Source organism: Lycorma delicatula, chromosome 4, assembly GCF_047948215.1.
Source record: "Lycorma delicatula isolate Av1 chromosome 4, ASM4794821v1, whole genome shotgun sequence".
Classification (NCBI taxonomy): Eukaryota; Metazoa; Arthropoda; class Insecta; order Hemiptera; family Fulgoridae; genus Lycorma; species Lycorma delicatula.
Window position 1 is genome coordinate 17,980,979 of NC_134458.1, and position 27,523 is coordinate 18,008,501.

At 31.2% G+C, this 27,523-nt stretch overlaps 1 protein-coding gene across 1 annotated transcript; it reads left to right on the plus strand.

The window, feature by feature from the left end:
• Positions 1–27,311, plus strand: LOC142323151 (putative nuclease HARBI1). Its single transcript, XM_075362422.1, is given in 4 exon segments — positions 1–290; positions 6,709–6,836; positions 26,421–26,731; positions 26,733–27,311. Coding segments are annotated over 4 exon segments (939 nt in total). The 5' UTR covers positions 1–244; the 3' UTR covers positions 27,187–27,311.
• Positions 27,312–27,523: the final 212 nt, after the last annotated feature.

Below are 27,523 nucleotides of genomic sequence, written 5' to 3' on the forward strand. Positions count from 1 at the left end.
ATTTAGCAATGTTATTTTTTCTTTATTAACAAAAAGGAAATTTTTATAAAAAATCGATGAACGTGTGACTTCTAATATCTAGAATTTTTTGCAACTGAACACTGTTCGTTAAACACCGCCTTCATCTGATTTGTTAGGTTATTGGTTTTGGTCCAGGTGCTATTATTTGTAGCCATCATTTATTGGTTTGTTGGCTGTTAGTTATATCTTTTAGTAATAACAAAAAAACGAATAAGTGTTCATTATGCCTGAATACGACGTTTATAGAGATTCACCGTTACGTTTTCTGGGTAGGTTAAATGTCAATCGTTACGTAATCATTGATATATTTTTATTCTTGTTATTTTTATTTGTTATTTTTTTGTCCAGGGAGAATAAATACCCTATATTATTATTGTTTACAGCTTAGTTTTCAGGTTTAGTTTCGAGGTAGCAAGGATGAGGTTATGGTAATTGGTCTTCGTGTTATCGACTCGTACGTTTCGCACTAGTATCTGCCAGTTTTATCAGAATTATAAAATTAATGTTATGGATATTAAAACTCAAGTTTATTATACATTAAAAAGGATAGAAAAATTCTGTTTTTGTAATAATCCAAAGTTAAAAATTGTGACTAATTTATTTTGGCCAGAAGTTTTGAACGTTTAACCGGCGCATTAATGTTGGTGCTAATTTATTATTATTTTTCTTTAATGTCCCGTGTGGTTTGGGTTGAGTGTTATTTCAAATAAACCATATTCCGTAATCCTCTTTAGCTTGCATGGTGGGTGTTGGGCCTAGTTCCATAAACTAGTTAAACTCTTCCACTTCCTGAGTGTGATAAAATACTTACTATCTTAGCATATCTGTTATATTTGTAAAAATGAAATATTCACTTCCCCTTGGAAATTTACCCTGTGCTTTATTTATTATAATAGTTTTCCTTAGAGCTTGTTTTAGTTTTGCCATAAATACTTTACACTGCTTTATTTAATAACATTTCGATATTCATTGTGCTTTTTATATCACAAAGTTCAGTATGGCTCAGAGGAAGTAATATTAATGATTAAAATGTTACAACTAGAGTAAATAAAATTTGATAAAAGTAAATTTGGATCAGTTTGCCATCAAATTAGTAATTATGTAACTTTACAAGATACCAAATCGCTTAATTGAAATTGTTTCAGGTCAGTTTTATTTTGTTGAACCAAATACTGTAAATGCTTTTATTAAAAACGTTACTTAAGTTTAATGTATTTTTTATTAAAAAAATAATTTACTGAGAGTTATAGTGAAACTGATTTTTTGTGATTTTATTGATTGATCAATTTTATAAACACCTTCAATCAGAATGCTGTAAATTAAATTTAGTTATAAATTTAGCCCTACAGCTAACCTTATAGGTTAAGAAGAGTAATCTAACTATATAATGTAATTGTGTTTTAACTTTTAAATTCTTTACTTTTTTTACAATTCTTCTACAATTTTTCATCACATTTTTACAGTCTGATTTGTACTTCATCTATGTTGATTTTCTATACCTTTTTCTGTGTTATACTGGTATGGAGGATTATATAAATAAATTCTGGTAGCAGGGTAATATAATATACATTGGGAACCATTTCCTGAGCTTTTTTCTTGCCTAATTACCAATTTTAGAAGTATGAGATCTAGTAAAGAACGTTTTTGAAATACTCACTTTGTGATTATTTGCGCAGGGGTAGCAGGACTTACGAGGTTAAGACCTTGAACCTTACCATACTTGTCAATTTACAGCCTTGATCTTAATTTGGTAGTGGTTGTGTCAGTTTACTCTATTTCTGTGCTCATTGTGTTGCCTTCGTACCATTTCCATTGCAGTGATTCATGTTTGGGTTGTGTTTTTAGACCATTGAGTGGTCTTAAGTGGTTATATTTTTCATAATGTTTGAATAATAGTTAAGACATTTCTGCAAGTTCTGGAAGAAATTTTGCCGCTGCTTGTAATGTTGGTACAAATATTTCTGGAAGTAATCCAAAATTTGATTTAGGTATTTTATCAGGAACAAAATTATCTGCACAAAAAACAGGTTGCTTTTCTCTTTTTATTTTCAAAGATTTTAATTGTGATATTCAGTAAAACGTTTTACATATTTTTTTAATTCTAAAAAAACTTTTTCCTCTTACTATGCTGCCAAGAGAGTAAAAAAAAAAAATCATCATTGAATGTAATTTCTGATATATATATTCTCGTGTGTGTATGATAAACACATATGAGAATATATAAATATTAGCTAACCATGTAATATTTTTTTTAGCTACTCCACAAAGTCCAGAATTAAAGAACATTCTTACCTTTACTTCTTTTTGCTCGTTATAGTGCTTTCAGGCATAAGCCTATCTTCAGTAATGTTTTCTTTAAATTTTTTTTTCTTTCCTTACATTTACACAAAAAAATCTAATACATTTATATCTATAGAACAAATATTTTTTCAGTCAATTTTTTTTTTTAAATTTAGAACATTATTAATATTTAAAACGTTTTTCTTAAATCATGTCATCTGCATGCTAATACAGTAATGTACTGATTATTTGATTATTAAAATTCTTATCAATGTATTACCAACTTAAATAATATGTTTAAGAATGTCCCCATCAAATTTTGTTTGCAGATTCATGAGGCTGAATCTACATTTATACTTATTTATACCCATAGGTAAAGTGTTTCCTTGTGTATAACAGGTACCATTAAATTCAAAATAATTTTGTTTTACAAGAATTTCTAATTATTATTATAATAATTTATAAATTTTAAATAACAATTTATAAATTTTTGATCCTCAACTGTATTTATTAATGAAATTGTGTAATCTATAGGAATACTGGGGTAAATATTTGTTATATTGAAGCTTATCATTTTTGTTCTATTATTGATATTTAATATATCAATCAACTTGTACCTGTTTTTTATATTATACTAGCTGACCCGGCAGTACTTTGCTATTACTAGATTTGAGTATATATATATATATATATATATATATATATATATATAGATAGATAGATAGATCAAATGAACACAAATGAAAGTTTGTGGGAGAATGAAACGTGAAGATATGTCGAAATTTTAAGTCGAATCATAGTACCCGTTACAATAGGTATCTTTCTTATGAAGTCTACCCAATACGAGCCAAAGCGGACCATTAATACAATTTTACGAAATACCTCGACCTCAGCACTACCTAGCGGTTTTCAAAAAAATATTTCTTTCACGTAACTAATATGTTCTGAATGTGAACCAAATCTTACCATAAATACAATTTTTGAGTATCTAGATCCCAGCCCTACCTAGCGGGTCCATACTAATTCAGAAACCTTCGCGGGCGTGCTCACAACAACTTACGAAAGTTTCATCGCATTCGGATGAATGGTATAGGAATGCGTGCGGGACAAACAAACTAAACATTCATTTTTTTACGTTTTATATATATATATATATATATATATATATATTTTCTAAATTAATATTTGATCTATTATTTTATCAATAATTATAGTAATTACATAACGGAGCGGTTTTTGAAATTGATTAACGGTCTCATAGCGATACCTTCCTTATGCAACTTAGGAAGACCTGTAATTTTATGGCATACTGTTATATGGGTATAATCTACTATGGTATTTTACTTTGTTATTATAATTAAATATTTTTTTGTATTTAACTATTAATTCTTTTGTAATTCTTAGAAATTCCTTACTTGGTCATTGATTTTTTTAAAAAGCGTTTTCGTATTTATTTATTTATAGTATTATACTCAACAATAGAAATAATAACGGGAGTTTCTGTCTTATCGAATTTTATTATTGTTCATTTATTTTCTTTTAACTTATTTTTTACTTTATATATTTTATTCTTATTCATTATTGAATTTTCATTACGAATTAAGTTTTTGCTATTAATTTTGTTTTTAAATTTATCAATTTTATTACTTATGATATATTCTGAATCTATTGTCACGCTTTTAATAACTTTGTCTATATTATTATCTGATAAGTTAAATTTAAAGGAATTTGCAATTATTAATTTTTCTTCATCTAGGGAAACAACCTTTGATAAATTTTCTAAATTACCATTTATTTTAAATTTATCTGAATTATTTTGTATACTATCAACATCTACAAGTTTTATTCCCGTTATTTGTTGTTTAATTTATATTATAAATGTTATCATTTTTATATATTGCATTATTATTACTGTTTTATGTTTTTATCAAATTATTTATTTTTTGTAATTTGTTTTTATTATTTTCTTTTTATATAAATTAATGTTAATTTTTATATAATCATAGCTATAATTGAACATGATGTTATCCAAAACTTTTAATCAATTCAAATACATATTGTATATAATTAAATTTTTATGCAGTTTCTCTTATAGTAAACATATTTTATCTCTTTGTTTTATTCTGAAATTCTCTCCATATGTTATAGTTCTACGTATAATATTATTATGTTGAAAACCTTTAATTTATTTTCGCATACTTTGGTATTAGTTTTAAATTTAAACATTTTTTATTAAAATTTATAGGACAATTTGGCCTGGTTGGCATTTATTATTAATTTATTTAAATTAAAATTTTGTAGTCCATACCTCCTCTGTACGTAATCATATAATATAATAGCTAATCGTATAATATAATATTTTTTATCAGCAAATTTTTTATATTTGAATCAATATTCAGTAATATATGAACATTTATATGTTTAAAATTAATATTGATTTCTGCGTTATTTTCTGCCTTACCTAGCATTGCCACTCCGACAGTTGGCATGTTTTGAGTATCTCCATTCTCAAAACTACTTTAAGCACTCTGTTTCTCATTCACACTGAATTGCGTCAACGACAAATGTTAGAGTGGCAATGCTAAGAAAGCCAGAAAATAACACTCGAATCAATTATGAAATATAAAATACTGAGAAAAAACTTGATTTGTTTTAACGTACAGATGTAAAATTTAAATGTAATTTTAGTTAATAAAAGTAGATAATTTTGATGATAATAAATATGTTTATCAAAATCAGTGAATTTTGATTCAGTGTATTGTATTATGTTTTAGATTTTTTTAACCTAAATCGGAAATTGTTAGTATAATCATTTATTGAGAACAGGCTGTCAAAGGTAGCAAAACACATTTTTAAGCTCAAATTAGAAGTTAGGACTCTTCAGAAAAAAATAATCTTACTACGTTATTGAGAGTTTGGTCTAAACATAGCATTATCTGGCCTGCCTATTCCGGTTGAAAATATTTTTACCAAACTAATCATACGAGCTGTAAACATGTAAATAGTATCTATGAGTGTAATGAAATGAGTTATGTTGTTAAAAGATATCACAACTTGTAGATTGGTGATATTCTTGGATGTTATGAATGTATTCAAAATATTTTAGAGTGCAAACAGTTTTTGTACTACAGATTTTTTGTACATGTATCTAATCTCTCTTTAATAATTTATAAATAAAGTAGTTCTTCCTTCAGTTTTGTTGGTAAAAAAATTAACTGTAGACAATTTTGAAGTTAAACTTCTGTCTAAGTCACAGTCAGTATACCTACAAAATAAATAATTTCTTACAAATATTAAAAATTAATAATGAAATAATGAATCATTTTAAAATTATGGGAAAATTGTTCTTCCAAAAGAGCTTTTTGTAGCTAATTATATAGCTCCTTCATCATTGGATTTACTGGTAGACGTTAATAGTGTCATTCAAAGTTTTAGAAAGCTTTTAGTACATAGTAGTACAAAATTTTTATATGTTGAGTTTTTCAGTTAATATATTTTTGTAAAATTTAGTGTGTTATGAATTTCATATTGTTCAAGTGTGTTATTATTGCTTTTATGTGTTGCGTATATAACTTATATGTGGTAAATATATTTGTATGTATAACTTGTATATAGTAAATATTTTTGTACATATGTCTAGATTTCAGAACAATTTTCATGTAATTTGTAATTAAGTTTTTAATAATTTAAAAAATTTTAAAAGTATCACAGTTTATAACACTGATCAACAATAGTAAATATTCAAACCTATTTATTCCTATTACAAAATTATTACCACAAAATTACCAAATAGTAAATTGGAAAGTACAATCCTAGCATCTTCAGCATTTTAGCATCCTAGTACAATCCTAGCATTTTATAAGATCTAGAAGCTGTGCTCCTGGCTATTAGTAAAATTCTGTGTTGATCATTTTATTATAAAAGTAATAATTTTATTTATTTACTTCAAATTTGTTTTGGTTTCAGCATTTACTGTTTAAATTAAGTACTTTAAGTTTTAAGTTTATTAGCAGTTTCATTAAAATTAAGTCGATAGTGTAATTCACTAATTGTCTCTTGCTCTTTGTCATTTTCTACCAAAAAATGTTATAAAAATGAAGTGTTTGGGCTATTACATTAATCTACTATTTAAAAAATTTTAATGAGTTAATAAAATGATTACAATCACCCAAATACTAAAATCAAAAGAATGTTCAGCTACAGATTGCAAAAAGATATTTAATTTTGATGGAAATACCTTAGAAGAAATAACAAGAAAAGTAATCTTTATCTCTTGTTAGAGCCAAAATATTTTGAGGGTGATGATAACTTTTAAACAATAATTTTTTTTAGCCATCATTGTAGTATTTACATCGCATATTCAATCTATTGAAACTTTTACAATTTACATCATTATTTATGTTGTAGGGTATGCAAATGAGTTAGCAGAGGCATTTCGTCCTATTGTACATAAATACACTGTTTATTCGGGCTATGGTTTGGCTACTGGGTATGTGATTGCAGATATTGTTGAAAAAACATTCAAGGCTTCTAGAGTACGTATGCAATATTATCTGATATCATAATATATGTGTATTGGAAGAATTATTATAGGTATAATAACTAATTTATTTTTTTTATCTTGCATGAGCCCTAATCAGTAATTGATTGTGAAAAATTTTGTTTTTATGTGCCGCATTATTAATAGTTTTATTACAGTTCTTGTTCTAGTTTGTACATGAATCTTTACTTAAAGGAAATGTGAAATTAACAAATATGATTATTTTATATTTTTGTCATGGGACTTATAAAGTTATGAAGTAATTGCCACATGCTATCTGCAATTTTCCATTCTCCCGTTTACTCCACTATAGTCATTGCTACTTCTCATAAAAAGAAAAATTTCTAAAGATTCTTTATTTTAACTGTGAAAGATATTTCATCATTATTTACTATGTAGGTATATTTTTTCCATAAATACTAACTTAATAATTGAGTCTACAAACTGATATGTTGGTTGAAAACATTAAAAAGTAATTGTTATTCACATATTTTTCTCAATAACTTGGATATCTTACTTGGATATCATCTTTTATAATATTATTTTATTTTATCTTTATTATTATTGTTTTTTGTATATGTTTTTACTAATTGAATATTAAATTATGTAATAATAAAAATTGAACAATAATGAGAAAGAAATGTGTTAGTTACTGTGATATCTACTTTCAAATATATTGTTGAGTATAAGTATGTTGTGCACCCACAGCATCCTGAGCACACACAGCAATCATGCATGTGTTTGCATAACTAAAATACTTGTCATTACAAAAAATTAACATTTTTCTGTTCAGCAAAAAAATGGTTAATTGATATAGGGTCACTGTTGATAAAACAATACTGGCACTTAACTTGCCATTTTTTTTTTTTTTTATGTAAATCCTTAAACTGGCTTTTTGGAAATAAGTTATAACTTTGAGTCAAGACTTAGCATTATGTGGAAGTACATCTTATGTACTTGTACAATTTTTTCCTACTTCTACTGTGAGTCAGTTGTTGTATGACAGTTTTGTGTGCAAATGTGCAACAATTAATTTGACTTCACCAGTAATAATGGTCTCAAGAAGTTATGATTGTAGTTAGTGTACTCTAAAATCTGAAGCACAACATCAAAGTAGAGCTTATCCTGTTTACATGATTCTGAAAGTAGTTTGGTCACACATATTGTAGCCAGTCTGCACTTGTCTAAATAATCCATTAAAACTGGATGTATGTGTATTAAATTGCAGTATAATAATTTAACTCATGATCTTTCATGATCAATTTGTGCACTTTCTTGATGGCAATTGAATTTCAGCTTGTTGGTGGCCTACCATTTAAACCATTCTTTAATGTAAATTACTTTTATTGTATGATTCTGAATGTCTTTTGAATCTTGCAAATCAGTTTACCTTGTGTATCTCAAAGTTCAACATGCAGCTCTGAACAGTACGGATGGGTTTAACTAACTCTCTTCCAGAAGTTTTTCATTACTGATTTTTGTTTTTGTTTTATTTGTTTGTTTATAGTTTTGTTGTACCTGTCTTAACTTAAGTTTTGTTGTTTGTAATTAGTTTTTAGGTATTTTTATTATTTTTGGTTTGCTTAGGGGCCTTGCTCTGGCCCATTTTATCGTTAGTGTTTTATATGTATATGTACATAGACTTTTGGGAGATTCTTAGACAGGTTCTTGTGTTTTTGTTATAGTAATTAATTACTGTTATTTATTTAGGGTTGTTAGTTTAAATTAATTAATTTATTTTTTAGGTATTTGTTTATTTTATTATTGTTGCTAACGTTAGAAACAGCCTTGGCAACGGTAGCCATGTTGTTGTTTCTGATTGGTCATGGTTCATCTTGTTTATATTTAATTTGGTTTTTGATAGGTTGTTAGCTTTGTTTTTTTTATTTAGTTTATTTTGTTGGTTTACATAGTTGTGTTTGGTTATTTAGTTTTATGATATTATATTAGGTTGTGTTATTTATTTTGTAAGAAGAGTGGTTACAATTCTCGACTAAAACAGGCTATTTTGGCAGCCGAAGAGAGTAGTGATGGCTTGGAAGGTGATATTGTGAGTGGCCGCGCGTCTAACCAGGCACAGAAACAATCTGAAAAATGGATAAAGAAAGGAAAGGTGATGCCTTCACTAAAGGAGTTATCGACTAGAAAGCTCAGAAAGGCTGATGAGGCAGTGGGGGCAGCAAGTGCTGCTCAGAATTTGACTCAGACTCTGATATGAGAGTAACTGAAGAAACCTTTGGTCCTATAAGGTCAGGGAAAAGAAATTTCCAGATTTTTTTACAGATTTGGTATCTAATGAGGAAGTTACTGAGTTCATAAAAATGTTTTATAGATTGTGTAATGAGATGGAAGAATATGTTGGCAATATAAAGAACGTAAAAGAAAAGTGTGCTACCTATCTATATTTTATCCTGTGCATGGAAGTTATGTTATTTACAACTTTTGATAATAAAAAGGAATGATAGGCTCCAAGTATATATTTAGGGGTTTACAGCAGGCATGGGTGAGAGAGTAAAAACTGTTTCTCACTCATTGGCTCCGAGACTATCTTTGGGGAAGTTCAACACCAGTGGTGTCTAAACCTAGGGTGATATTGATTGATAAACCAGATGATGTTTCCTCAGCTGCCTTTAAGGGTGAGATGGTGAAAATATTGCAAGCAAGGGAGCAGGGTTTGTGGATCATTAGCCTAGAGGATAACCCGAAAGATGCTAGAATTGTGGTGGGCGATTCTGAAACTGATTAATGGATAAGGGATATTGAAGGGATAAATAAATATCCAATTAAGACGATTAATACTAAGCCTCTGCTGCTGCGGCTCATTATTCTTGACATCCCATGTGTAGATGATTTTATGGATGCTGTATGGAACCAGAACTCGGCTTTTGATTGTTATGATTTTTTTCCAAGTTTAAAGTAGTTGCTCAGACTGGGAGAAGAGATAGCAATGTAGTACATCATATCGTTGAATGTAGTAAAGAGTTTCGAAACGTAGAAAGTGGATGTATTTTTATTGATTATCAGTCATATAAGGTGAAAGACCACATTAGGGTCAGCCAATGCTTTAAGTGTCTTGGCTTTGGACATGTGGAAAAATTTTGTAAAGAAAACGAGATTTGTTTGCACTGTTTCAAGGTCATCACGCAGATATTTGTCCAGTAAAAAAGGAGGGTGGTTCTCCTATATGTGCAAACTGCTCCAAATTTAGGAAGCCGGCTGGACATGATAGTAAGTCGAGTGATTGTCCCGCCTGCAAGCAAACACGAGATCAGTCAGATCAACAAATAGATTGTTTGAATATAGTTGCGAGTTGTTTTGTTTGTTTAGGTTTATATTTCATTTTAGTTTTGTAGTTTTTAATTTGTTGTAGATAGTGTTATTGTTTTGTTGCCTCTTTAGTATTTTGATGTTGTTGGCTAAGTTTTGGTTATATTTCGGTTTTGTTTATAGTTTTATCTTCACGTTAGAATTTGATACAAGTTTTAGGTTAATGTTTTGTTTTCTTTGTTCAGTTTACATTTTATTTTGGTTTTGTAGGTTTCATATTTTGTTACTTTTGTTCTCTCTTAGATTCTTTTCTCTTAGTGTTTTCTTTAGTTTTCTGATGAGATTGTTAAGTTTATGGTTTTTTTTATTTGTTTACAGTTTCTCATTTACGTTTTGAATTATTGTAGATTTTACGTTATTGTTTTGTTAGTGTCATTAATAGCTGTTTGCTAGTTTGTTTTGTTTGGGCTCAGTGTTGGATGTTAAACTCATTCTGCCATTTGGGTAGGTAGTGTCAACTCAATTGGATGGTCATTTTTAAGACTTGTATACTGCTTGTAGGATCCGTTTAAGTGTAGTACACCGATGGGAATGTCACATGTGGCATTCGCATTGGTAGCATCGTGACAGAGGCAAGATGAAATATGTCTTGAGACCTTAAAGATGACCAGACGACCTCCAATGAAGTCCCTAAGGGCTAGGTATGGAGGGGTTGGTGTGGCAATTGGATCACCCACATGGTGGGTGTCTTTTCCTATGTGGTCAGGAGATGTATCTCCAAGTTTGACAAATTAGTCCAATTTATTTATTGTTCTGTAAGCCTGCATGAAATAAAAGTGTGACACACGCATATAATCCCACAACACTTGGCTGCCTACCTGTGATTGGCTCACTTGAAGAGGATGGTAAAAATTATATATGCTTAGTTAGGTTTAATGCATCGCATTACCACATCTTGATGCCTACTATTTTCTTAGAAAAAAGTTGATTGATTTTTTATCAGGGATTATTATTTTTTATAATGTGATTACTTAAATATGTTTATTCTTAAGTAATTATGCACTTAAGAATGTTTCTGGTCACTTAGTTGCTTCGTATTGTATGGTAATTTTTTATTTTATTTATATCTTATTTAGCATTTGCTCTTTTCTTTATACTGATTTGTCAGTTTCTGTTGATACTATCAACATGTCTGTCTAAATTAGGTTTCGATTAAATTTGTTAATTTACAGTTTTTGTCTCTTTTCTGTTTTAAAATCTATGCTAACTTAAGTATTTTGAAAACTAAATTGTAACATCATTTCTGTGTAAAGCAGAAATATTTTTTTATAAATAACACATCTTATGTGTTTGTATTATGTTCTTACATTAAACTTGTAAATATAATTATCAAATCACAAACTGTAAATTTAGTTATTCTAGAATAGTGATTCTCAACCTTTTTAGCTCCATGACTCTCAAAAAGTAAAAAAGAAATATATATATATATATATATATATATAAAATGTTTGTTTTGTGACCCCCAACCACAACCCAATAGAACCCAGTTAAAACTATTTAGCTGATGTTTATGAACATGCATGTGTGAAGTGTACAGACATGAGCAATTTACAGGTTTCAACTTAATGTATACGTGCTCCTTGTAATTTGGTCTGTTTGCATAACACTGTGAGAGCGTCATGTTTGAACGTGCATATGAGATGTTTGAACACGTCATGCTCTCAGCAGTATGAAAGAGATGTAAGGGATTGCATAATGCCAGTTTAGTTTCGAATGTGAAGCATGCCTCTGGTGCCTTTATTTAAGTTTGTAAAAGCATAGTTTCATTGAAAATAATAATAATAATTGAGGTTTCAATTTTAGTTATTTAAATTATGGTTTTACCTCATTGGATGGAAAACCACAGTGTGTTTGCTTTCAGGTCCTCTCTGATGAAAGCATGAAGCCATCAAAATTAATTTGATACTTGAAAATTAATGATCTGGATCATGAAAGCCAAACCCTTGGAATTTTTCGAAAAGAAAATTACCTACTTTGAGAAATCAGTAAGCTTCTATTTGTAAATCAACCCATACTGTTAAAAGTTCACTTGAAGCTTAATCTCATAGCATTAAGAGTAGCTAAGATGTCCAAACCCCATACAATCGCGAAGAACCTCATATTGCTTGCTGCCATTGATATGGTCTGAGTTTTAATAGGCATAGGCGTCAAAGAAGCAAAAAAAAAATTGAAAAAAAATTCTATCTAACGACACATTATCAAAGCGAATCAATGGATTGCTGCCAATTTTTGCAGTCAGGTAATTTAGCAAATGAGTTCCAGCGAATTTTTTAATATTCAGTTTGATGAATCAATAGATTTAGCAAACATTTCATAGTTCTTATACTTTGTGAGATATGAATGTGATAGGGACAGTTCAATCAAAGAAAATATGTTGTTTTGCAAATCAATACCTGGTCATGTAACAGGACAATGTCTTTTTGATATTTTTTATGAAACTGCTAAAAATTATAATATTGATTGGACAAAATGTATTGCAGTATGTAATTATGGTGCAAAAGTGATAACAGGGGAACAGTGGATTTCTAAAAAATTAAAAGATCGTTTTATACCAAGGGCAGAATGGATGCACTGCTTCCTTCACAGACATGCTCTTGCCACAAAAAATATGCCGGAAAATCTCAAACAAATTCTTAGTAAATCTGTAAAACTGTTTAATTTTATTGAAAGTCGAGCGTTGCAGAATAGGCTGTTTGCTAACCTATGTGATGAAATTGACGAAAAGAAAAAAATCTCTTCTTTTCCATACAGAAGTCAGATTGATGGATATTGCAGGGGAAAATTTTAACATGGTTATTGGAATTGCAAGATGAATTAATAATATTTTTCCGTGATAAACGAATGCCATTCTCAGTGTTTTTACAGAGTAATGAGTATATATCGTTGTTGGCTTATTTAGCTGATGTATTTTTGCATTTAAATGACTTGAATGTGAATTTATAAGAATGTGAATTTATAAGAATGTGATAAAACATTTTATTAATGACAGACAAAGTTCATGTTTTCATTATGAAGCTTGATATCTGGATTATTTACCTTCAAAGCTAAAATTTTGATATGTTTCCAGTTACTTCTGATTTTATTGAGAAAAATTTGGATGAAGAAGACGAAGTTCACCACAGTTTGGATAACGTGAAGATGGATTTGCATGAGCTAAAAATTCAGTTGGTGGAATATTTCCCAGAAGATAAAAATGATTTCTCAAAGAGGTGATTACTTAATCCACTTAAAAAAAAGTTATTGCAGCTGTTACCAGTTGAGATTCATGATCTGCTAATCCAAATGTCTGTCGATAAAATGTTACAACTGAAATTCACATTTGAAGATTTAGATACATTTGGCTTGCTCATCAAAATGAATATGGAAATTTAGTCAGAAACATTGAAAATATTAATCGCTTTTGCCATGTCTTACCTCTGTGAAAAGGATTTTCCATCTATGATTGCGCTAAAAACGAAATATTGGAATCAAGTTTTATCTCTTGAAAACAATCTGCTTTTGTTTGTTTCTAACATAAAATCGATGTATGGAGAAACTTTTAAATGGAAGACATACACAACCATCTCATTAATTTATTTTTTTAACATGTGTACTTATAACTGTAAGTAAAATGTTTATAATAAATCATTTTTTTCTCATAAAATGATTTCATTATTGTTTGCGTACAAAGTTGTAGGCTAATTTTGCAACCCCCAGATTGAGAAATGCTGCTTTATATTATTAGGTGACAAATTGTACAACTATGGAGCCACAAATGAATAAAATTGTCTATACACTTCCAATTTTGGCAAAGGTAATACAAATTTGTCATTCCTACCTAAATTACTCTTGACATGTTTGCTTTAGTCGATACATATTACTCCTTTTATAAAAAAAAATATTAAAATAAATCACAGTTAGAGAAACAATTATAATTATCTATTTGATATTTAAATAATTCTTCTACAAAAATCCATATTTCGGTCAGTACTATTATTTCAGGCATTTTTCCTAGTAATAATACCTCTTGTAGAAACAACAAAAAGTTCTCATGCATACTTCTAATATTTTGTAAAACTAAACATAGATATTTTTCTACCATTTTATCTGATTATAAACATAAAAATATAAATAACATTTTAGGCCAACTACACTAAATTATCTAAATCAGAAAGATAGAAGTATAATAAGTGGCTGACCTCTTTTCTTTCCTTATTAATATGGGGTGGCCCAAGATAAACTGAACCTAATGCAAGCAAAGAACACATGAACTGTAAGGCGATAATATACTAGTAAATGAATGACAAAGACCTATTTATTTAGGTTCCTCCATCTCTGCTGGTCTCTACATGTACTACTGGAAATGTTAACTGCCATGGTCCAGGCACAGTTTGGTCCAAAGAATCATGTTAGTGCGACTTGCTGTAACTTGTCCTATTGGATGTGGTGATGGCGTTGTGTACGTTCTGTTGTAGTGCATCAAGAGTTCATGGATTGTTCTGGTAAACCTTGCCCTTCAGGGTGCCCCACAAATAAAAATCACAACTTGATAGATCAGGCGATCGTGGAGATCATAGATCCTTCGAGACAGTCCTGTCAGTGTGAAAATTGAGTGCACTGCTTCCAAGGAACCATGTGCTGTGACACCGTCCTGCTGGTAATATGTGAAACGTCATTCATTTAGTGCATTGATTCCCAAAGTGGTCCAGGTGACCCCCAGGGGTCCACGGGAGACTCGACGGGGGTCTACGTTGGCATGACAAAAAAATGGGGGTTCACAATTTGTAAGCGGGGGGTCCATGAAAATCCATCTGGTTTCGATAGTGAAGAACTAAAATGTTGGCTTGACTTTGCATATCAATCTAGGCAGATAATGTTTTGAGAAGCTCAGCGACTGTTACTTGTAAAAACTTGCATATTCCATATTCAGTACAATGAACGTGTCGAGACTTGCAAAGTGCCGCTGCTGCTGCCGCCGCCGTCCGCAACGCTTGTTCAGACGTGCAAAGGGATGAAATATGACTTGTGGTGTGTGTGCTAGCAATCTTGCATGAACTTGTTTGATTCTTCACTAATATAAATATGATTGCCAAGGATAAACGTTACTCATTTGTTTCTGGAATTTCAAAAAGAAAAGTGAATAGATGTTAGCGTTTGCCAGTGTCGGAAAAAGTAGTAAGTACTTACCTGCTTTTTTGTTATACTTACTTTTATTTTTTTATTGTTTATTTATTTATTTGACAATTTATTGTACACGTCAATAAACAAAAAATCCACAAATTACAAAAAAATACGTAGGTACAAAAGGCGAGGCTTATTCCTAAAAGAAATCTCTTCCAACCCGCCTGCGATAAAGATATATTTATGTTGTAATAAGTATATTTGTAATGTTTGTGTGTAGTAGGTACGTATTAAAAATTAAATACTGAACAGAGCCATTACTAGAGACTTCCCTAAAAGAACAGAAAGCCGAGAAAGGTTGAACTTTTTGTCCCTACTTTATTAGTAATATAATTTTTACCCGACTGTGTGTGTGGTTCACTAATAATTATATACATTTATACAACGTGTTACAGAATAAGGGTTACACCCGGGAAATGTTATGTTCAGGATCAGTTTTTAAGTCTATTTTAATAGTTTGTTTTTATATATCTGAAAAAAAATTTAGACCAAAAATTAATAAAAAAATCAGTAAAAAGTGGTCAAATCACAATATTGAAACGTCGCGCGCGGCACGGTCAAAGCCGCAGGGGCTACGCTACCTACGCGCATCACAATATTGTAATGTGACCACTTTTTACTGTCTCCATTAAAGGATTTATTAATTTTTGGTCTAAATTTTTTTTCAGATATATAAAAAACTATTGGAATCACTTAAAAACTGATCCTGAACATACCATTTCCCGGTTGTAACCCTTATTATTCTGTAATACGTTGTTTATTTTCATAAGTTGTATCTGTCTTTACATACTCGTAATGTGCATCAAAGTAATAAATAAATGATTAAAATCGCAGAGTTGTGATATCAAAATATTGGTTATTTAAAAGTATTTTCTATAGAATTTACAGAAATATATCAAAATATAATTAATGAAAAAATGTTTTACATCACATTAAAATCGGTTCAGCCATTTTCATAAAACTTTATTATGAATCTTACCGATTTATTGCTTTTAATAATTAGAATCAGTTTGCCGCTGGTACTTTATTTCATTGCAATAATTAATTAATCCTATTCTGTTAAAATAGTCATATCCTGTTAAGTAAGACCGCCTTGAGATTACTAAAACAAAGTTTTTTTTTTATTTACCGGTAGGTAACTGATACAAAACATGACTGAATCTAAGAAGAAATGTTGACTGTACAGTGTTGATTATTTAAAATTTGGATTTCTTCCATCAAAGGCAGACAAGCGATTGCCTATATGCCTTTTCTGCAGCAACATTTTGAGCAATGACTCTATGAAACCATTGAAGCTCGAAGATCATCTAAGAAGGTGTCATCCTGATAAAATAAGTAAAGATTTGAAATATTTTCAAACATTGAAGGAAAAATATGAAAAGAGACCTACCGTGCACAGTATGTTTGCTTTAACGTCTGAAAGTAACGATGATGGCTTGCGGGCATCGTACAATATTTCATTACTTATAGTGAAATCTGGAAAACCGCACACCATTGGAGAACAGTTAATTTTACCCGCTGTTGAAGAGGCTTTAAAAACTGTTCTGCACAAATCTCCATTTGACATACTCAAAAGAATTCCTTTGAGTAACAACACTGTACAAAGACGTATTGATGAAATGAGCTCTGATATTGAAAGTTTCTTGTGTAATTATCTGCAAACAACTCATTTTTCTATTCAACTGGACGAATCAACTTTACCTGGTAATGAAGCATTATTATTGGCATATGTTCGATTTGTTATGGACGAAGAAATTCATGAAGAGCTACTATTCGCGAAAACTTTGGCAAATTAGTATTTAATGTCCTGAGTGATTTTTTTAACGAAAAATCAATTCCATTCACAAACTTCATTTTGGTGGCAACAGATGGAGATCCTGCCATGGTCGGACGATATCATGGGTTTATAAGCCATCTTAAAAGAATTATACCAGAGGTAACTGCAATTCATTGTGTCATCCACCGACAACACCTAGTAGCGAAAAATCTGAGTGATAGATTGCACCAATCGCTTCAACTTGTAATTAATGCTGTTAACAAGATAAGAAGCAATGCATTGAATACGTGTTTATTTGCCCAATTGTGTGATGAAAATGATGAAGACTTCCAACGATTGCTCTTACATACTGCAGTACGCTGGTTGTCGAAAGGTGCATGTTTAACAAGATTTTACTCACTTTTTGAATCAGTTTTAGAGTTTCTGGAAGGTAAAGATTCAAATTTAAAAGAAAACCTGATCACTTTGAAAGCTGACATCGCGTATTTGACAGATTTGTTCAAAAAATTTAATGACATTAACTTAAAATTACAAGGGGACAGTCTCAATTTAATAAAAACAAAGGGTGTAATTTCAGCTTTTCTTGGAAAATTGAAATTTATGAAGCAAAATATTAGTCAGCGCGTATTTTCGCAGTTTTCAAACTTGTCACAGGTAGAATGCCTTGATGAGAATATTCAGACATACGTTCAACATTTAATTGCCCTGCAGGATGACTTCAAAATCAGATTTGAAGATATTCTGACGATGGAAATACCACCATGGATCATAAATCCATTTGATGAAACGGAAGTGGAGAATGTGTCTTTTTGCTGAGTGAGTGCTTTGAATGAGGAGCTACTCGAGCTTAGCACTAATGAGGAGCTGAAGGTGAAATTTAAAAGAGGGTATCAAACATTTTAGCTGCTGGCAGAAATACCAGAAAAATATCCTGGACTGTGGGGAATTGCGAGAAAGCTTTTGATAGCGTTTCCCTCATCATATCTTGTCGAAAAAAGTTTTAGTGTTGTTACAAACCTTTTATCAAAAAAAAGGAGCAGATTCAATTTCACAGAACGGGGAGATTTGCGCTTATTCCTAACAAAACTGAAGCCAAATATTGATCATTTGCTGTCAATCCATCAAGTACATCCCTCCCATTAAAATTGTAACTATTTTGTGATCGTCATTGTAGAAGTTACATTACGTTACTAATGTTTAATTTTAATTATATTACGACAATTTTATTATATTACATTGCAATATGATAACAATAATAATTAATAGTGTAATGATTACATATTTGAATAAATGCAACACAAAAAAATATACTATTTTTCTTTTGCTTTTTACCACTCTGAATGGGAAGTTTTCTAAATAAAATAAGTGAGAATTGATTGCTTTTTGTGCTGTGAGTAGATGTCAAAAATGTAAAGTTGGATGGAAGCATTTTTTTTTGATTGGCCAACTTTACTTTTTTGACATCCACTCACAGCACAGTCAATCAAAAATTAACCAATCAATTCTCACTTTTTTTCGGAAGCTGTAAGTTCGTGGAACTCAGCCGTACCGCAAATTTTCATAGTTAGATCTAATCTTCACACTTTCCGTCGACTGGAAATATGGTAGAAATGTAGCTGCGGGGGTCCACCGGAACCAGCAAAATTTTGAAAGTGGTCTATGAGAAAAATAAGTTTGGAAACCTCTGATTTAGTGTCAGTTGCTCTACAAAGGGCTGGAAGATGTTAGTAATGTAACTTGCTAAGTTCACTGTGCTTCTGAAAAAATGGATCCAATGATTCTCGTCCCTGTCACAGTTTACCACACTGCAATCTTTACATCATGCAGCAGCAGTTTGAATATTTGTCATGGGTTTTAGACAGACCAATATCGCAAATTTTGCAAATTTATGTAGCCACTGAGGTGGAACCGCACCTCATCTATCATAAAGTACATGTTTGGATCAAGTAAACCTCTTTCAATTTCCTGCAGTAGCCATTTGCAATACCATACATGTTTATCATGGTCTGTAGGCTTTAAATTTTGTAAAACCATGATTTTGTATAGCTTCACGTTCAGGTCTTTAAGGATGCGCTGGGATATATCTTCATTTTGCACATCGTTCCTTTACACAGGTGGGTATTGATGCTTCTTATCAAGCACAGATACAGTCTGCTTAAATGAGCTTGTATATGGATGACTTGGTGGGTTGGATCACTTTTGAAGTTTGCATAAATTTTCTTGCACTCCTTTGATCAATCTGCCCTGTACTCAATATTCCTTGATGATGATTATTCTGGCATCGGTAGTCCAGTGGTGTATTCATGTGTGTACACTGGTGATTGACTTCATCTTAACTGTGTTTCCTTCACAGATATTGGTCATGGTCCCTTTCCTATGCTTTTCTTCTCTTGCTGTTTAAGATCAATGTACGTCACAGCTCACTGCATGGCATTTGAAATGTTATTGCTTGTTGTTGAGTCGAATACACTAACACTTTTCGGTTTCTTCTCTCACATGTCCGGTTCAGTTTATCTTGAGCTACCTAGTATCCATAAGTATTTAAATCCTTTTTCATCTTTTTACATGCTACAAGAAATATTTTGGCTTTCCATGGATATAGGCTTTCATTGATGTAGATGGATATATTCGTTGGGAGACCCATATGTCATGCTGAGAGATCTCATTTTATTGTCCTCTTTCTCAGTAGCTCATGTTAGTCAATTTTTTGTGTCAGTTTAGCTAATATTATGGGCGGCATATCTTCCCTTCGTGCTGGAAGTCTGTGAATAGTCAATCTGCTGATCAGTAATCAGATAATTGACAATGACAATGTCTTCATTAGGTTCCACAGGATAGTTATGTATTTCAATGTTATTTTCCTTAGAAACTTGTTGCAAATCTGAGACATTTTGCTGCAATACTTTGTTTACATTTTTCAAAGTGAGCATTTCAAGAGATTGGGCTTCTGTTTTTTCCAAACATAAACTAAGTTGTTTATCTTGTTAGTTGATTTTCGTTGAAGTATCTTCAATGTGTATTGCAACGTTCAATGGAGTTGCTTAATTGTTCCATTTTTTAATATCCTCCCTCATTTTTTTTTTAGCAAATTGACATTGTTAAGTGATAAATTTTCTTTTTTTGGTGACAGTTGTATTTTGTCCGTCATACATTCTTGACAATTCCACTTTTTCTTATTTTTTTTTAAGAACTTTTGTTTCTTCTAACTTCAAATTAACACATGTGTTGTTCCAAACAGAGCATAATATTTCCAATCCATTTCTACTTTTTAGAGGTGTGTTACATATTTTACATGACATTTTAGAATGAATTTGACTATAATTTGAAATTACTTTTAAAACAAATGAATTTAATATATGTGAGCTAACAATATATAATATAATTTAACTGTAAATACCATTATCATTTCAGATAAGGCTAGAGCACAATCCAAACACAACCATTCACTTTGCCTTCTCATACTCTACATTAGAAATTCTCATTCTCTCCAATTTGGAGAAAAAAATTGTTATAGATTTTTCTTTGCCCCTCCCAAGCAGACGTCTTGCAGAATGACTATTTTATCTGTTGGCAGATGAAAATCTTCCTCCTACTATGAATCATGAGACCTTGCCGTTGGTGAGGGGACTTGAGTGCTCAGTGATACAGAGTAGCTGGACCGAAGGTACAACCATATCGGAGAGGTATCTGTTGAGAGCCAAACTAAGGAATGGTTCCTAAAAGAGGGCAGCAGCTCTTTCAGTAGTTGTTAGGGGCGTGAGTTAGGAGCGTGAGGTTTAAAAAAGGTTGGTAGACTACATTTAAAAACATTTAAAAAGGGAAATGGATATGTTAAATGTAGATTTAGTAGGAACTAGAGAGGTTAGGTGGGAAGAGGAGAATGACTTCTGATAAGGTGGTTTTAGAATAATTAACACGGCATCAAGTAAAGGGCAGGCAGGAGTAGGTTTTGTAATTAGCAAGAAGATAGGGAAAAGAGTAGACTAATTCAAAAAGACTAGCGATAGAATCATTGTAATCAGGACAAAATGAAAACCTAATACAACAACAATTGTTAACTCTATTTGCCTACAAGTGCCCTTGATGATGATGAGGTAGTGTGTGTGTATAAATAAATTGACGAAAAAATAAATGAAAATTTAACAATAGTTGGAGATTGGAATGCAAGCATTGGAAAAGGCAAGGAAGGAAATATGGGTGAATACGGACTGGGTAAAAGGAATGAAAGAGGCGACTTACTTACTAAGTATAATTTGGTAATTGCCAACACCCAGTTTAAAAAAAAATCATAATAGAAGATTATATATGTGAAAATGCCGGGTGATACTGCAAGGTATCAGATAGATTATATCGTGGTTAAACAAAGATGTAGAAAACAACTCAACGACTGCAAAGCGAATCCAAGAGCAGACATTGATAGTGACCATGATTAAGTGTTAGTGAAATGTAGATTGGGGTTTAAAAACCTGAAGAAAAGGTGTCACATGAATCGGTGAAATTTAGAGAAGTTTGAGGAAGAGGATGTAAAGAAGATTTTTGAGGAGGACATCGCAAGAGGTCGAGTAAAAAAGAAAAGGTAGAAAATATAGAAGAAGAATGGGAGAATGATAAAAAAGAAATTCTTAAATCAGCAGAAGCAAACTTAGACGGAACAAAGAGAACTGGTAGAAAATCTCAGATATCAAATGATATGTTGTACCTGATGGATGAACATAGAAAGTATATTAATACTAGTAATGAAGAGGTAAAAGGAACTATCAACAATTAAGAAATACTATAAACAAGAAGTGTAAATTAGCAAAAGAAAAGTGTTCAGAAGTGGAAAGAGAAATCATTGGTAAAATAGACGGAGCATACAGGAAAGTTATGGAAAATTGTGTGGTTTATAAATTAAAATCTAATAATGTGATAAACAAAGATGGTACACCAATTTATAATACAAAAGGAAAGGTCGAGAGGTGGGTGGAATAAATTGAAGAGTTATACGGAGGAAATGAATTAGAAAATGGTGTTATAAAGGAAGTCGAAGAGGATGAAAGGGGAGAAACAATACTGAGATCTGAATTTAAGAGAGCATTAAAAGATTTGAATGGCAGAAAGGCTCCTGGAATAGACAGAATACCTGCAGAATTACTGCACAGTGCAGGCGATGTAGCAGTAGATCGATTATATAAAATGGTGTGTAGTATTTACAAAAAAGAGGAACTTTCGTCAGACTTCAAAAAGAGTGTTATAGTCATGATACCAAAGAAAACAGGAGCAGATAAATGTGAAGAATACAGAACAGTTAGTTTAATTACTCATGCATCAAAAATCAGAATTCTGCACAGAATAATTGAGAGGAGAGTGGAAGAAGCGTTAGGAAAAGACCAATTTTGGTTTTAGAAAAAATATAGGGACAAGGGAAGCAATTTTAGGCCTCAGATTAATAGTAGAAGGAAGATTAAAGAAAAACAAACCAACATACACAGCATTTATAGACCTAGAAAAGACATTCGATAACGTAGACTGGAATAAATGTTCAGCATTTTAAAAAACTAGGGTTCAAGTACAGAGATAGAAGAACAATTGCTAACATTTACAGGATCCAAACAGCAGCAGTAATAATTGAAGAACATAAGAAAGGGAGTCCGACAAGGATGTTTCCTATCCCCTTTACTTTTTAATTTTTACATAGAACTAGCAGTTAATAATGTTATACAATAATTTAGATCTGGAGTAACAGTACAAGGTGAAGAGATAAAGATGTTACGAATTGTTGATGATATAGCAATTCTAACCGAGCGTTAAAAAGATTTGGAAGAAACAATGAACGGCATGGATGAAGTCCTACGCAAGAACTATCGCATGAAAATAAACAAGAACAAAATGAAAGTAATGAAATGTAGTAGTAATAATGTATATGGATCATTGAATATAAAAATAGGAAGAAAAAATATTACGGAGGTAGAAGAATTTTGTTATTTGGGAAGTAGAATTACTAAAGATGGACAAAGCAGGAGCGATAAAAAATGCCGAATAGCACAGGCAAAACAAGCCTTCAGTCAGAAATCTAATTTGTTTACATCAAAAATTAATTTAAACATCAGGAAAACATTTTTGAAAGTATATGTTTGGAGTCTAGCTTTATATAGAGGTGAAACTTGGACAATCGGAGTACCTGAGAAGAAAAGATTAGAAACATTTTAAATGTGGTGCTACAGGAGAATGTTAAAGATCGGATGGGTGGATAAAATGACAAATGAAGACGTGTTGCAGCAGATTGATGAATAAAGAAGCATTTGGAAAAATATAGTTAAAAGAAGAGACAGAATTATTGGCCACATATTAAGGCATCCTGGAATAGTTACTTTGATATTAGAGGGACAGGTAGATGAGAAAAATTGTGCAGGCAGGTTACATTTGGAATATGTAAAACAAATTGTTAGGGATGTAGGATGTAGGGGGTATACCGAAATGAAACAACTGGCACTAGATGGGGAACCTTGGAGAGCTGCATCAAACCAGTCAAATGACTGAAGACAAAAAAAATGAAATATAAATAAACATAAAGAAATGGTGCATCAAGATCAGCAAAAGAAGATCATGGTCATAATGAAAATTATTCTGGAAAATCCTCTCTTCTGGCTCGACTACTGAAGAAAACTATTACACAGACAAATATTTATTAAGAAAAAATGTGATGATGAAATTTTTTATGATAAACATTTTGTTATTGATGAAGTAATAATTCATTACCACATATTTTGTGGTTTCCCCTTTTATGAATTTGATAGTCAAATGATTGAAGACAAAAAAAATACTCTAAATATTACGTTGTTAATTAGTCAAGCTTAGTGAGCGTAGGTTTTTGGTTAAATTTGATTTATAAAATAAATAAATATAAATGGTAATATAATGGTTATATGGGGTGATATTAACAATAACCCAAAAGTTTGCAATTTATTGGTCGATGGGCTAATATGAAAGTACAGTACTGAAAAATTATATTCAGGATAAAACCTTTTTTTTAAAAATGCTTAATATTATACCTACATTCATTTTTTTATCGTATATTTCACATGAAAAATAAAATATTCAGAACATGTAATTTTTTGTGTTTGAAAATATCATACTATTATTTTATTATGTAAAAAATTCAAATCTATAAAATAATGATTTAAGAACTAAATCAATAAAACCAATATCAAACACTTTTTTAGTTAAAAAGTAAGAATGAAGTATGGTCATTATTTTTTTTTTTTTAACTGAGGAACTTATCTCTTTGTTACCCGTTTATCAACTTAATGTTAATTGTAAACTTTAATTTAAAAAAACAAAATGTAATGTAATTGAAACTGAAAGGACGTCATTGACTTCGCCAGATGATAATCGTTCTTTCATCGATTTTAATAACTTTGCGTACGAACGGCCTGCTGATTTTATGACCAGTGTTTTAGCATCTTGATTCACTTGTTTTACTACTTCTATGGTCCTTACCTCCTGGTACCGCCTTCTCCAATTTGGAGAAAAAAATTGTTATAGATTTTTCTTTGCCCCTCCCAAGCAGACGTCTTGCAGAATGACTATTTTATCTGTTGGCAGATGAAAATCTTCCTCCTACTATGAATCATGAGACCTTGCCTTTGGTGAGGGGACTTGAGTGCTCAGTGATACAAAGTAGCTGGACCGAAGGTACAACCATATCGGAGAGGTATCTGTTGAGAGCCAAACTAAGGAATGGTTTCTAAAAGAGGGCAGCAGCTCTTTCAGTAGTTGTTAGGGGCGTGAGTTAGGAGCGTGAGGTTTAAAAAAGGTTGGTAGACTACATTTAAAAACATTTAAAAAGGGAAATGGATAGGATAAATGTGGATGTAGTAAGAATTAGTGAGGTTCGGTGGGAAGAGGAAGGCGACTTTTGGTCAGGTGATTTTAGAATAATTAACTCAGCTTCAAATAATGGGCAGGCAGGAGTAGGTTTCATAATGAACAAGAAGATAGGGAAGAGAGTAGAGTATTTCAAAACGCATAGCGATAGAATCATTGTAATAAGGATAAAATTAAAACCTAAACCGACAACGATTGTTAACGTCTATATGCCTACAAGCGCCCATGATGATGATGATGAGGTAGAGTGTGTATACGAAGAGATTGATGAAGCAATTAAACACGTAAAAGGAGATGAAAATTTAATAATAGTTGGAGATTGGAATGCAAGCATTGGAAAAGGCAAGGAGATAAATATAGTGGGTGAATACGGGCTGGGCAAAAGGAATGAAAGAGGGGACAGAGTTTTGCACGAAGTATAATTTAGTAATTGCCAACACCCAATTTAAAAATCATAATAGAAGAATATACACTTGGAAAAAGCCAGGCGATACTGCAAGGTATCAGATAGATTATATCATGGTTAAGCAAAGATTTAGAAATCAACTCGTTGACTGCAAAACATATCCTGGAGCAGACATTGATAGCGACCATAAACTGGATCGTTCAAACAGATACTTTGGTTTTACAGATTTGTAAATAAAAATTCCACCCATCGCCACTTGTTTCACCTGCATTCTGATATGGAGATTCGGACATTGGTGTAGATGATTATGTTGGTGTTGTTTCAGCAGGTATATCCTGTAATCTGCACAGCCTGAATCTCATCTTTGGCTTTTATGCAGCTTATGGTTTTAAGTTTGCGCAAACTTGCTGCTACATAATCTCCAAATTTATCTAATTTGTCTTCTTTAGCAGCGGCTTTTTCGGAAATCTGTTCTAGTTTGTCTAGAGCCGCTTCAACACTGTCGTCATCAATGTACCTCTTTTTTTTATGTAGTTTAGTATTTTTTGAAGCAGGGACGTTTTTGGTTGCCGCTTCTACAGGATTTTCAATAACGTCTGAATGTGATATTTCGGACAGTTGAGTGCTGCCCTCCTGAAACAACACTGTATCAATTAAAATAGAAAAGAAAATATTACATTAACTTATTTATTATTAAATAATAATTTATCCCTTTATATAGTAAAAAAATTTGAAAGACCCACTTCAAAGAAAGCTGAATAAAAAAAGGTCGGTAACAAACTTTTTTGAAGTAAATTTTCAAAAAATTTTATACTGGAATTTTTTACTTCATAAATTGTCTCTATCGGCTTTGAATATAAGTTAGGTTACGATTTTTAATAATAATAATATTTTAATAATAATGCTATTGTATTTATGATATAACATTATTTTTATGAAAGTGATTGATTCAAACCAAAAACATTTTAATTTTTTCGTGATTAGTTTTTTTAACGCTTTGTAAATAATTTTTACATTATTTCTTGATCTTTATGTATTTTCAGGTTCCAAGATCTTCAGAAGAATGGAATAAAATAATAACGGGGTTTGACACAAGATGGAATTTTCCAAATTCTACAGGTGCCATTGATGGGAAACACGTTATTATAAAATGTCCTAATGGTACCGGTTCTGATTTTTACAATTACAAGCAGTCTTTTAGCCTTGTATTGCTCGCAGTTGTAGATTACGATTACTGTTTCGCGTATATCAATGTAGGAGCAAAAGGGAGAAGTTCTGATGGTGGGATTTTTAATGATTGTTCTCTGAAAAAGGCTATTGGAGGAAAATCTTTGAATTTGCCTGATAACTATGTTTGTGGGAGACGAAGCATTTCGCTTAAAAAACTACCTTCTAAAACCATACCCGCGTCGAGATAATTTATCAAAGGAACAACTAATTTACAACTATCGTATCTGTAGGTGCCGAAGGATTGTTGAAAATGCATTTGGCATTTTAGTGGCACGATTTCGGGTGTTCAAGAAGCCAATAAAACTTGCACCATATAAAGTCGATCATGTAAAGCAACGTGCGCGTTATACAATTGCTCAGGAAACATCACCAGGTACTACTCCTCCGGGTTATATTGAAGAAGACCAGCCCAATATAGGAGTCGATCGCAGAAAAATTTCAAAACCAGAAGCTTTTAAAAATATAATGCCTAATTATGGAAACTCTGCTAAAGATGCAATTCTTGTTCGTGAAAAATATTGTTATTTCAGTACAGAAGGAGCTGTACCTTGGCAAGAAAGAGCCATCTCAGAAAATTAGAAATAAATTTGTATCATATAAAAAATTTACAAAATTAGAAAAAATACTAAAATTTTTACGGTTTATCTTAGGTTGGTAACATTTTGTTTATTTGGGTATGTTATTATTGCTTAATAAAGTGCATAAACCAAAAATATTTTGAATTCATTTTTTTGTTACCTTAATTACCTAAAATTTAATTATGAAATTGCCTGTGAAATTAAATGAAATACTAAAATAAAAATAAAAAACACACTTACCAGGTTTGATGTTGTATCCCTTGGTTCAACACTGGTCATGAGGAAGCTATCCATTAAATGAAACCAATGTAATTTGGGAGTATAAACATCCTCTGCAC